The sequence below is a fragment of the Mus musculus genome, chromosome 9, assembly GCF_000001635.26.
Source record: "Mus musculus strain C57BL/6J chromosome 9, GRCm38.p6 C57BL/6J".
NCBI classification, from domain to species: domain Eukaryota; kingdom Metazoa; phylum Chordata; class Mammalia; order Rodentia; family Muridae; genus Mus; species Mus musculus.
Genome location: NC_000075.6, coordinates 55,193,608 through 55,207,625, shown reverse-complemented (window position 1 = coordinate 55,207,625; position 14,018 = coordinate 55,193,608). Strand labels below are relative to the sequence as shown.

General features: G+C 39.2%; 1 protein-coding gene across 4 annotated transcripts in view; it reads right to left on the bottom strand.

Moving 5' to 3' along the window:
• Nucleotides 1–96: 96 nt before the first annotated feature.
• Nucleotides 97–14,018, bottom strand: part of Ube2q2 (ubiquitin-conjugating enzyme E2Q family member 2) — a 58,161-nt gene continuing 44,239 nt past the window's right edge. For all 4 annotated transcript variants that reach the window (NM_180600.3, NM_001346657.1, XM_030244003.1 and 1 more), the window contains 4 exons: nt 12,591–12,639; nt 12,107–12,202; nt 3,859–3,925; nt 97–1,666 (listed from right to left, as the gene is read on the bottom strand). In NM_180600.3, coding sequence (NP_850931.2) covers nt 1,635–1,666; nt 3,859–3,925; nt 12,107–12,202; nt 12,591–12,639 — 244 coding nt within the window. In that variant the 3' untranslated portion in view covers nt 97–1,634. The remainder of the gene's footprint in view (nt 1,667–3,858; nt 3,926–12,106; nt 12,203–12,590; nt 12,640–14,018) is intronic.

Below are 14,018 nucleotides of genomic sequence, written 5' to 3'. Positions count from 1 at the left end.
CCCCATCTTCTCTTTAAACAGCCTACACTAGAAATTCAATATAGAGCCTATAGACGCCTGAATTATAGCATCTCATAAGAGGGAAAGGTGACAAACTGATTTTTAAATGGTTCTTTATTCATAAACTTGATGCAAGTTTACAAAATTTACTGTACATTGCCAAATAAATCTGCAATGAAAAATAAAATCAAAAAAAAAAAAAAACCCAACCCCAAAGCATGCCAAATGTGCAGCTGTCAATCTGCTAGCCATTAGGAAATTAGAATTCAATAATGTATTCAAGATTTTGCCTTAGGCATAAGGAACTTAATAATGTGTTGAAGAATTCTGTCTTGTCACTTGTCATCTGAGCCACTGGCAATCATATATTTAGGGTAACCAAGTGACCAAGAATACCAGATATCTTTTCTGCCCTCTTAACCAACAGAATCAAGAGAAACTAACACCACACATAAAATGCACAAGTGCCACATCTCCTAGATGTGGTTTGCAAAGTTTAAAAAAAAAATCTCAAATCAAATATATAAGAAAAGCCGTTTAACTCTGTACTGGGTCGTGCAGGAGTGTGCTTCGAGGTTTCTTTTAAAAGTGCTTAAGTAGCTAGATTCAAATCAAACATGGATCCAAAAAAGTCTATTACCAACCAAAGAGGATTGATTCAGGAAAGGTAATAAAAATGCAAAGTACATTGATCTGTGTCACATTTTAAAAAAGAATTAACACAGGCTGAACTCCTACTGGTCTTCTGATGTAAAAGCCACTGCATGACTACAGCAAAAATTTAAGGATCTCCAATTTAGGTATCTTTCATAATTTTGCTCAAAGAGTCTGTCTTTGTGCCAACCATTCCATAAGTTTATTAGTTTATCGTCAATTGCAACACCCCGCTAATAAATGGAAAGGTAAAATGACCTCATACTTTAGAACTTCAGGCTCTGCACTGTGGCTCTTCCTCACAAGAAATGCTGAACCAACAGGAAGCAGGTTTGGTCCACTAGGACCCTGCTGCTCCAGTGGAAATTACTGCTCACAAGTGGCTGCCTCGTTTTGCTGTACGCTAATATGGTACAATTACGATCATACTTTTAGATTAGTTCAAACTTTCACACAACCGTGAAAAAGTGTAACAATTTAATGAGGAGGCTTCCTGTCATAATTTTGGCAATAAAATTATTTCAGACCTGAAAAAGCTATGGTTTAGAAGACCTAAAATTTCTAAACCAGTATTGACCATCAGTTAAACTTTTATTGGCTCTAAACAAACAAGATTTTGCAAATCTTCATACCCCATAGGCTCAATATAGAAAGGTTACTGTAAAAATCACAGCTGCAGTAAACGGATGCTCACTTCCCTGCTTAAAAGATTTCACTTTTCAAGAAAGAGGTGGTAGGGAGTGGCTATTGTGTGTACTTATCAGGAAAAATACAGTAAAGGCCCCACTGCTCAGTCCAAGATACCTAAAGTGAGCAAAATGAAAAGGCTGTAACTGGATGTCAGTTGACAGATTATCCACTAAATGATCTATTAGCTAATATCTTCGGTACTGCTGTTATACGGGCACTCAAAAGCTTATGTCTGTACGTTGGAACGATTTTCTTTAAAGCAACATTGGTCCAGACATATGTCAATGTAGTTAGCCATCTTCCTTTGGAGGTGTGTACCAGCCTGAAATAAAATGGGAAAAGGTTAACTACATCAATCTTGAAGCAGTTAGAAAAAGGCATTACTAAGATCAGGTCCAGCTCTATTCGTAACTGTGTTGTTTAATCCTACTGTAGAAACTTACACTTGTTTAGTTATTAACTAAACAACATTTTATATCTGATTTGGTTACTGCTTATGACTAACGCATGCTTGGATTTTCAGCATCTCTGTATGAATGGTACTCCTAGCTGACAGTGACATTATGGACTAACAGCTACATGTTAACCTTCCATCTCAGTTTTGTATTTAAAAGCAAACCTCACTCAAAGTATCCCCCACACAAAATCCTGGTGACCAGAATTTAAAGCAAACAAACAAAAGCATTGGTAGGGAAAGTGCTCTCATCACATTAAAATTCCAGCTATGTGAGGCAGTTCATCAGAGTTAGTAATCTTATAATGTATGACTACACATCAAGTTACTCATGATAGGGACCCGAATCCACTGCTCTCCCATCAATGCAAAACTCTCTGTCTCACTCAAATACATTTTCTATAAACATTTTGAGAACACCAATTGTAGGGTTTGTTTGAGAAACCAAAAGGGGGAAGTGTGTCTGCTTGCTCAGGCTCCACAAAAGTGAGCTCTCACAGAAAGGCACCTGGATGCTCAGTCCTGCCTGGAACAGAGCAGGCACTAGGACACACTCATCTGATGCACTTACTAGAAATGACTACTATACAAGCCTAGGCTTAACTTCAGATTTTAAGACCTTCCTTTGAAGTTTCAAGATTTGATTTTGAATACTATTACTAAAGGGAGTCACGGGAAAAGTGACAAGTTGTCTTTGTCATTAAAATAAAATAAAGTGTAAGACACAAATCTAAACTTACAAACTAATACGCCTAATTAAGTGTGTACACAGAGGGCAACATACCGTGTCTTCCTCAAATCTTTTTTTTTTTTTTTTTTTTTTTTTTTTTTGAGACAGGTTCTTAACCTGCAGTGCAAAGATTCAGACTGGCTGGCCAGCAAACCCAAGCCTCTTTCCTTCTCTGCTTCCCACAGTTGGGATCAGAGGCATCCACTGTCACGCCTGGCTTTTCATGTGCATTCTGAGAACTTAGGGCCTCATGCATGGTAAGTTCCCAGCCCAACTAACACACCTCTAGCAGAGGTAGGAGCATGTACTACAGTACTGCCCTAAGGTAGCGCTCCTTCCACTCTGCACAGAAGAGCATTAGTTTCCCTTTCACTACTACAATGAATTCCTTATTCAGGGCTCTTGGTTACACAGTGCTCTGCATAGGCACTATTCTTTTTCTTCATGTTTTCTAACAGACACTTTGCCACCTTCAGATGAGGAAACTCGGGATGAAAGAGATCACAGAGGCTGGCAAAATGTCTCAATGGGTGAAGGTACTTGCTGGCAAGCCAGACAACCTGAGTTTGACTCTCAGCACCTACAAAGTGTGTGCAGTGGCAAATACACACAGAAACAGATTTCTCTTCTAAATAAATCTGAGGACTTGCTTAAAGCCACAGAGCTAGGGAGTGACATAAATGGCACTTGCAAGTAGGTCTTCCAAGCTAGGCCAGGTGGTACAGGCCTATAATCCCAGCTACTGGGAAGACGGAAGCAAAAGGACTCAAGTTCAAGCCTTGCCTGCAGAGTGACTTCAAAGCCAGCCTGAAACTTAATGAGGTCTTGTCTTAAAAAGTCAAACAAAAACAAGAAAAGAGAATCAAGAACCAGATGACACACACACAGTAAAGCTCTATCTCAGAAGTCCAGTGTTTTTGCCTGGTAGGGTTATAGGTTTGACCATGAGGTAGGAAGGCATCTGACAATGTTTCAGAAGCAGATGTCCGTGGTCCTTTTACATTAGCTCTGCTTCAGGAGAGCCCCTATACAGAGCTGCTAGCACAACTCCTTTCTTACAGAGTATATTCCAAGTGAGCAAAGGAATTTATCTATTAACCTAAGTTCTTGGCAATGACTCAAAGGCACTTAGGTCAAGGAATTCAGGGCATCAGCTTTTGATAGAAAGAGTGTTAAGATTTGTTAGAAGATTACAAATATAGAAAATGTTTTTCTCCTCACTGTAATTAACAGTATTTGATAAAAAAATTAACACAAAAATGAACAAGGCAAACATCAATGTGCTATATGTAACTTCATAAATAATAAGTACTTATTGAATTAAACATACCATTTTTCTCATGTATCTGTACAATGGAATTATAGGACTGTTGGGCTCGTGCTAGATTATACTGATTCTGAAAAAGAAATATACATTATTAAATCAAAACTGCAGGCCAATGAAAAGCAGAGTAAATTTCTGGATGCATCATTACTATGCTTAAAAGAACATTTTCATTTTTCAGACAACTTGTGTTACTTTCCATACTTAGTATAACTTTATAAGAATAACAAAACCAAAATTGTATTTCAATAAAACCCCAAAGCTTCCAAACTGTTGTCTTAAAGTCTTCCTACCACTGGTCAAGCATGAGAGTTTATAGTCCTAGTGTGGGTCTCCCCACACTGTCTGAGTAAGTCAAAGGAAACACACGTGGATGAGTAAAACCCCAACTCTTCCTTCTAACTTCATCCAAACGACAAGTCTATGAGATCATGATTCCAGATAAGAAAACACCAAGCTTCAGGCACCATGAATGTAAATACTTGTACATTTTAGTATTTGTAAATATTTTAAATGTAAGAATGTCCATGATTGCCACCAAGGTACCTCTTTTGGCTAAAGTAAGAAGGTAAGTTCTCTAAGAAGCCAAGTTCAGATTGAATTTTGCCTTAAAAGTTTGAATGGCTTACTTCTTAACTTCAAATAATAAATACCAGACACGCTCTCCGTAACAGGTCACCCCATCTACAGCAGCACATCATACAACCTGGTCTACAACAAAGACAAGTGCAGAAGACACAAAATGTACAGACAGTCTCCCAACAACCAATCCCTTCCTGTCCCTGCTTCCCCTATACTGAGCTACATTTACTAGTTTCTCGTACACTTCTCTAGACGCTTTTGCAAGGACATTCATGTGCAGGATGTTTTCCAAAGACCAACTATGTACTGGCCAAGTATGAGCAAAACCCACCTGGAATGATGCTTCTGCACCAAAGGCTAAGCCTCTGCTACACTGAGGCCTTGCTCAGGTCTCCACATGGGCTGCAAGGCCATCCATCTGTGAGCTCCTCCAAAAAGCCTCCCAGGAGCCCCTCAACTCTGTTGAGCCACATTCTCCTTGGGGTTCCAGCCTGCTGGTCTACTATTCAGTTCAGCTGAGCCAGTCTCCATGCATTTGTGAGCTATTATTTTTATTTCTGTCAACAAACCCTATTTCCTATAGACCCTATTTCCTGCCGCAGGCACCTAAGACAAAAAATAATCATCTCAAAGATATTTTTAAAATACTTTCGGGCTGGTGAGATGGCTCAGTGGGTAAGAGCACCCGATTGCTCTTCCGAAGGTCCAGAGTTCAAATCCCAGCAACCAAATGGTGGCTCACAACTATCTGTAACAAGATCTGACGCCCTCTTCTGGAGTGTCTGAAGACAGCTACAGTGTACTTACCTATAATAGATAAATAAAACTTTAAAAAAAAATACTTTCATGGGTCGGGCAGTGGTGGCGCATGCCTTTAATCCCAGCACTTGGGAGGCAGAGACAGGTGGATTTCTGAGTTCAAGACCAGCCTGGTCTACAAAGTGAGTTCCAGGACAGCCAGGGCTACACAGAGAAACCCTGTCTGGAAAAACCAAAAAAAAAAAATAATAATAATAATAATAAATAAATAAATAAATAAATAAATAATTAATTTCATGGGCTGGAGAGATGGTTCCGTGGTTAAAAAACACTGGCTGCTCTTCTAGAGCACCAAGATTCAATTCCTAGCACCCACACAGTGGATAACAACTCCAGTTCCAGGGATCTGATGCACTCTCCTGGCCTCTGCAGGCAGCAAACATGTATACAGTACACAAAGAAGAAATGCAGACAAAACATCAATTCACACTAATTTATTTACACAAAAAGAAAAGTAAAAGAGAAATAGATGGGGCTGGTGAGATGTCTCAGCAAGTTGGAGCACTGACTGCTCTTCCAAAAGTCCTGAGTTCAAATCCCAGCAACCATATGGTGGCTCACAACCACTCGTAGTAAGACCTTACTCCCTCTTCTGGTGCGTCTGAAGTCAGCTACAGTGTACTTACATATAATAATAAATATATCGGGCCTGAGCAAGCAGGGACTGAGCGAGAGGGGCCGACTGGAGTGAGCAGAGGTCCTAAAAAATTCAATTCCCTCAACCACATGAAGGCTCACAACCATCTGTACAGCTATAGTGTCCTCACATATATAAATCAATCTTTAATAAAAAAAAAAAAAAAAAAAAAAAAAGAGCCGGGTGTGGTGGCGCACACCTTTAATCCCAGCACTTGGGAGGCAGAGGCAGGCGGATTTCTGAGTTCGAGGCCAGCCTGGGGTACAGAATGAGTTCCAGGATAGCCAGGGCTACACAGAGAAACCCTGTCTTGAAAACAACAAAAAAGAGAGAGGGGGAAGAGGGAGAGAGGGAGAGAGAGAGAGAAAGAGAGATAGACTAAACCTAACAAAATACACATGACATACTCTCAGATCAGGAAACACTGCACCCACTCTCCTAAGTGGAACCTGTTACTGTGGACAGTTGACACAGCTGATGACTGACCTCCAGGTCAGGACTGTAGACTGCTCCTTACATCTTTGCTAATTTCTCCCTTTTGACTCCTCTCTATCAATGAGTTGGATTTTGATCTATTGTTATTGGTTCACTTTGCACTTCAGCATACAAGGAACTAGCTCTCAGCATTTTGGAACAAGGTGTGCATTTGTAGACTCTCCTCTCCCTCACCTTCCCTACCCTTGTACCTTCATGGCGTCCAGCCTCTCCCTTTCATGGCCCAGGTGTCATGTCCTTCCTTTTCCTGCTGCTGGGAGCCTCCTTTAGTGTCTGACTGCATTGTTGCTGCTATCTCAGACACTGCAGAATTTTATTTTCAAATTCCTATTTGACCAACAGTCTGAAAGTCTGAATTTCCACAGGACATTGTATATTTCTGGCATATTAAATTACGTAAGCTTTATTTAACTAGATCAGAGAGTGTCTGTCTTCTTTTATGTTTTTCAGCATTATGGGTTGTCTTTACTCAACAACTTTAAACATCTTCTTTTCAAGAAATTTACTATTGCCATTACAGTTCAAAATTATTTTTAGTTTTACATGTTCTTTTTACTATAACTTAGAAATACACTTAAATTTCCAAGTTCATTTGTACTCTAATCTTCATTATCTTTTAACTTAATTACATTGAATTATATAGTTTTGGGAGATAGCACTGTTTTTATGTTGTCTGCCTTGCTGTGAACTTTTTCAGTTTCTTATGTATGTCTGGATAAGACACAGGACATCTCACACTGAGCAGAGATCAGCTGGTTTAGCCAGCAGACAACATATGCAGCCCTTCCTTTGTTGGTATATTGATCTGGATTTCCCTGTGCATTTATGAGGGTTTTCTCCCCAGTTTTAAGCTATTCTGTATGGATTCTTCAGATCTCTCAACTTCATTTCCAGTCTTTCATGGTTCCACTTTTTTTTTGGTTTTTCAAGACAGGGTTTCTCTGTGTAGCCCTGGCTGTCCTGGAACTGTAAACCAGGCTGGCCTCGAACTCAGAAATCTGCCTGCCTCTGCCTCCCAAGTGCTGGGATTAAAGGCGTGCACCACTACGCCTGGCTTCATGGTTCCATTTTTAAATGTTTTCTTTTCTTTGGCTTTTTGAGATAGAATCTCGTTTAGGCCACTGTGGCCTTGAACCCACTATGTAGCCAAACATTACCTTGAACTTCTGATCCTACTGTCTCCATCTTCTCTAAGTGCAGGGGTTATAACATATGACCATTTACTTAGCTATTTTCTTCCTCTGACATTTCATATAACTATTTTATTGCATTTCAATAACTGCAGTTTTTATTTTGTTCTGCTTTGTGCTTTGAGGCGCTGGGGATTGAACACATGCTAAGTAGGCACTTTACCACTCAGCTACAACCTCAGCTATCCCTTACCCCTATCTTGAGATCTGATATTTCAAGAACCAGTCCTTGGGGACATGTATATAACATTCATATTTCTGTCATTTCTGTGCCTGGGTGGCCTAGTTGTGATCTTTAACTGAACTCCCTATTTGTTTGATTTTAATCCTTGGGAAGCCTACAAGCTTCAGTTAGAAACACTTTTCTCTAGAGGATTAGTCTGCTTCTGGTGAGAGCTGAGAATACAGTTAACATGGGATCAGAATAGCCCCTGTGGAGAATCAGGCTCCTATATTTGGCAGCACAACTCACTTATGAATACAGGGCCAGGGATTAGTCACTCCCCGGCTTGTGGCCATTACGAAGAGTTCTACAGTAGGTGGCAGCAACAGAAGGCTCCTATCCTGATTGCAGAAACAGGGTCAGCACTGCCCCAAGGCTGTGTGTTCTAGGACTTCACTATCATTGACAGATGGTCCCTCTGTAACATGCATGTTTAACACATTAGCTTGCTTTATTCAGTTTTTAGTTTTGAAGATAGGGTCTCCTTATAGAGCCCAGTTAGGTCTAGTCTCACAATGTAGCCCACATGGCCTCAAATTTACAATCTTCCCTCCTAAGCTCTCCAAGTGCTGGGAACTATTTCTATGAACAGGCCTATACTCTGAAAGAATTTATTATTTGTATAGCCCCAAGTTAATGCTACAGACTTTATTTCCTAGTAATTGAACAGGAAACACCCTGGCCTACATCCTTCTAACTCCATGACTTGTTCTCACTCCTTGTTCTCACTGTCGGGGAGTGGGGGAGCTGATGGCAAGAATGTACTTCCATCTCTCCATAGGCTCTTGCCTGGACAAAGCTGCCAGTTCTCAGTACCATTAACCCAACCCAGTCTCAATCATGTCTACTGAAAAGAACTCAGATTTCCAGCATGCGTATCAGTTAATTCAGCTTTTTAAAAGGCAAGCACTCTTAATTACTTTTAACCAACAACTGACAATATATTTAAGATATTGCATCTTGGCTTTTTGACTAAAATCAAATGTAAATATTTAAAATATTCTAAAGTAATAAATATATGACAGAAATTTGTAGAGCACAAAATATCAATCTCATTTTTAACTTAACCCTACTTGTATTTAAAAGTCCCCTAATCAGTAACAATGGCTATTAGCATTTGCCTGTCTGATCTTCCACTGTAACTGAACTTGGTTCATCGGGCCTGTGTGGCAGCAGTTCTATCTCATGAATTGACTTGCTGGTCTTTTATTATTTTGAATTAGGTGTATATATGTCTTTATGTTGAGTATGTACACATGAGTGCAGATGCCCAGAGCCTCAGATCCCTCTGCAGTGGGAGCTAGAGGCAACTGTAAACTGGTTGCCACAGATTCTCCGTAAGAGCAGCAACTGTTCTTAAAAGCTGAGTCATCTACTCAAGCCCTGTATCTTCCCTTTTTGTTGCATTTATTTTATGTGTGTATGTGGGAACACAGGGAGAGACATGTACTATAATGTGAATGTGAAGGTCAAGATAACCTTGGAAATTGGTTCTCCCATTGGGTTTGAGCTCAGGGTCTCTCTCTGGCTTGGTGCCAAATGTGTTTACCCACTGAGCCCTCTCACCATTCAGCTTTCTTTTTTGATTGTTTAGGATTTTAGTGGTTTTTGTTTTGTTTTGGTTTGGTTTGGCTTTGGTTTTTCAAGACAGGGTTTCTCTGTATAGCCCTGGCTGTCCTGGAGCTCACTTTGTAGACCAGGCTGGCCTCGAACTCAGAAATCTGCCTGCCTCTGCCTCTCGAGTGCTGAGGTTAAAGGCGTGCGCCACCACACCCGGCGATTTTAGTGCTTTTGAGGTAGGGTTTCACTCCATAGCCCAGGGTAGCCTGGCACAACATCCCAACTGCTAGAACTATAGATATGAATCACCATGTCAGACTTTTGTAGTATTTTTTTTTAAGTTAATACTTAAGACTATCCCCTGCAGAGTATGTAATTCAGGAATTCTATTATATTGTACAAAGTTTCCACTTTCTTAGCTGAAAATATTTTTTAATTAAAAAAAAAAAAAAGAGTGAGGTTTTATCCTAAAAATCTCCCTGAATTCACCTTCTACTGTACTAACCACATAAAGTCACTTCTGTCAACCATGAAAGCATACAGGATGATGGTCTCAAAGATTCTATAAGCTATGTCTTTACAGCCATCTTAGGTATGTGCTATAGTTTATATAACAAAATTGCAAAAAGATATCCACAATTAAGCAATGTATGAGCGTACTTCAATATACAAAAGTACTCAGCAGCCTGACTTAGCATCTTAAGTATAATGCTTTTTCTTACTTGCCAAGAAAACTACACATCATAAAAAAAAAATGCAGATTTAAAGTAATTGAAGTGGAACAAATAATACTGGTGGTTCTAGAATTTCAAACTATAGAGAACTTAAATTCCCCTGCCCTTCTGTAGTTGATACACAGTTCTCAGGAGAAGAAAAGTTTGCACGGTATACAGGTAGATTTCAATTACCCAAAAAGAAAGAAGAAAAACAAAAATCACTGTTCTATGCCCTTCTAATTTTCTTTTAAAATGGAAAACATGTAAAATTTAACATCAAATTCTCTATATAAATAGATCCCAGGAAGAAAGCACTGAAGAACATGTCAGTGCCTTATTTCTAGGTACTCAAAATTACAAGTCACCTTTTCAGGTTTTTGTGATATTATTTACTTTAGGAACTTTGCATGAGCAAATATTTTAACATTAAAAAGGTTTTAGATTGGGCTGATGAGATGGCTCAGCAATTAAGAGCACTTACTGCTCTTCTGGAGGTTAGGAGTTCAAATCCCAGCAACCACATGGAGGCTTACAACCATCCGTAATGAGAAACAAACAAACAAAAAAACTATGGGCCGGAGCGAGCGAGGCCAGAGCAAGAGGGAGGAGGGAGAAGGGAAGGGGAAAAAAGTTTTAGATTATACAACATGATCATTTTATTGACACATTAAGATAAAAAAATAGAGTCATATATACTGTTAAGAAATGTTGGTCTGACCCATTCATTGGTGAAGGCGCATGCCTTTAATCCCAGCACTCAGGAAGCAGAGGCATGTGGATCTCTGTGTGTTCTAAGCCAGACTGGTCTACACAAAAAAAACCCTGTCTTCAAAAACAAACAAACGAACAAAATAAATAAGTAAATGCTTGTTTGATATGAATTATTGGACATTGGTGAGCTGCCTAACTTTAGATTTTAAACAAATGGCATTTTTGTTCCATATAAACAAACAGCTGTTACAAGCAACACTATCAGCCCAAATACTGATTTTTCACATGATCTTTTACATTTTCCTTTTTCTGTGGATTAACATTCTAAAATAATCTCAATCTCATGATTTGAAGTAAAATATAACTATAAATCTTACTACCTGAATAAGCAATGAAATTTTACAAAGAACTTTAGGGGAAACATTCACTATACAAAAAAGTATCAGATCAAAGTTGATTTCCATCACAGAAGTTTTTTTCAAAACACACATCATGAATATCTATGAATAACTGCAATCTCACCCAGAAAGAAGTAAATTCAGCACACAGCTCAGTGAATAAGTGCTTAGACTATGCCTGCCCAACTGAAACCCTTGTCTTGAGTCCTTGACCTTAGGAGTTATCAGACCCTGTGTGCCTCAGTTTCCTTATCTATAAAATGAAGACAACAGAACATTTCTCTTAGGTTATGAAAGGGTTGAAGTGGTTACCGATGTAGATTAGAATAGAGTCCAGCATGTACACACTGGCTGAAAATTAACGATGCTAACATGGTTCCAGTTTAGAGAAATCTCAAAGTCCACCCAAGCTTTTTACTTAGCGTGTTATATTTAGCCATAATAAGCTCAGACTCTAAACATGACTGTGACTATGGAAGACAATGTGGCTAAGGAACTGTAATGAGTATCTTCTCTTACACATCTATGTTTTCTACCTACACTTTTCTAAAACAAGAAAACCAAATAAAAAAGAATAGAAATAAATGGTCTCAAAAAAAAAAAAAAAAAAAAACTACAATGGGGGATGGGGGCCTGGAGAGAAGGCTCCTCAGTTAGGAGTGTTTTTCTTGAAGAGGACCTGAGTTCAATTCTAATCACCCACATGGTGACTCACAACTGTCCATAACTATAGTTCATCCAATGCCCTCTTCTCACCTCAAAGGGCACCAGGCACACATACAGTACAGACACATACACACAGGCAAACACTCATACACACAAAAATAAATTTTAAAAATAGAATCAAGACAGGAAGATGCCTCAGATGTGAGGCATGCTAGCCTGGGCACCCCAGCACGTCTGTGGAGTTCTTCGTCAAGTACCTTATTTGCTCCAAACTGCACCCGGGCTTTGCCTTTCACTAAGGTGGCATTGATCTGCATGATGACAGATTCTATTGAGTAGGCACTGCTCCAGCCCTGTGGGAAGAACAAGGTGCATCTAAACTCAGCAGTCTTCACAATTCCCATTCAGAAAAACCTAGTAAAACATCACAGAGGAGGACCCCAACAACAGCAAATCAGTGCTAACAAATCTGTAGTGACAGGAAAAACACTGGGCCACTTCTATAATCTCACAAACCACCCCCTGTTCTAAATGCCACTGAGGAGATTATAATTTCAGATTAACATCACTCTCAATGGCTGTTCCAGCATGGAACAAGCTCCAAGTACAACAACAACTTACTACTTTACCTTGAACTTGTTTATAAAAGTAGGTGCTACTACATGTAAGATCTTTCCTCTTAGAATCCATCTTATCTAGGAAAATAGTCCACTAAGGCTAAGAACTGTACACAAGAGTTACCTGTTTTGTGAGAAGTTCCATACAAAGTGCTCCTCCACCCAACACATACCTTTAAAAAAAGGAAAGCAAGCATACAAAATCCTCCTTAAAATACTTAAGTACATTACTAAGACAGTACTCACACAAAATTAGAAGATAATATACCAAAATAAAAACTGTTGTTAGAGACATAAGACTGCGGCCAATTTCAAATGTTTATAGTCATTACTCTAATATAATCAACTTGTCAAATAAGTTGAACAGAATACTAAACTTTTCTGATGTCAAAAATTAAAAACTTGGCTCCAAACATCCCAGAGAACAGGAGCAAAAGAATCTGTTTTCTTAATGGCCACACACTCATGTTATTCAGTCTCTGGAGCTTTCTCTGCACCTCTGTTGCAAGGCTGACAACTCTGCTGAAAGTTGCAGACAGCTGTACAGTCTCAATCTTCAGTGTTTTGTTGAGATGGCACAATAGAGCCCACATACCCCCTTAACATGCCTCCATTTCTATAGATTTATACAAAATTTAAGCTGTCTTCTGATTCTGAGATTGTTGTTTGAGATCAGCCAATAGTTTTTCTTCGTTTTGTAGCTGCGCTATGAAAGAAGCTACTTTGGTGTTCCCTCACTAGGCTTTCCCACCTTCCTCCTCCTTCCATTAGGTCTTCTGACACTTGATCCTGTGGCAATGGGATCTCATCTATAGTCTTTAGGTCGGACCCATCACTATGGGTGCTTTTCCTCGCTTTTGTATATATGTGGTGTGTGTGTGTGTCTGTTACATACACTATGGAGGCTAGAAGTAACCCCAGCTACCCATCATACTGTTTAAGACAGGGTATCTCAATGAACCTCTCACCAATTTGCTAGTCTGGCTAGCCAGACAGCTTCAAGGATTCTCCTTTCCCCACATCCCCAGTGCTCAGGCTTCAGGAATAAGCCATCATACCCAGACTGTATGTAGGGTCTAGTGATCTCAACTCAGGTCCTAATTTCTCAGCAATCATTTTACCAACTGAGCCATCTCTTCCATTCCTAGAACATTTTAAAAAATTATTTCCTTTTTCCTACATACCAGTTAATGACAGATAAATCCAATATTCACCGTTAAATATGCTTACCAGAGAAAGGAGAAAAAAAATACTTGTGACAGAATTTACAATGTTATAGCAACACTAAACTGTAAAAAAAAATTAATGTTGTTACACTTGGCTAGGAAAGGGCTGGTGTTCTGAGGAAGGGATACAAAAGTTTAAAATTCACTATATTTCCACCCTATGTTTATTTTGTGTATGTAAATATTTGGCTAGGTTACCTAATATTCTCCTTCCAAAAATAGCCATGGGCTTTATGATAGAAAAACTACCTTCACTGCCTAACCCAGAAGCATGCGGGAATGTTTAAAGGTAACGAAATGAAACTTGACAACTTGAAACATCTTTG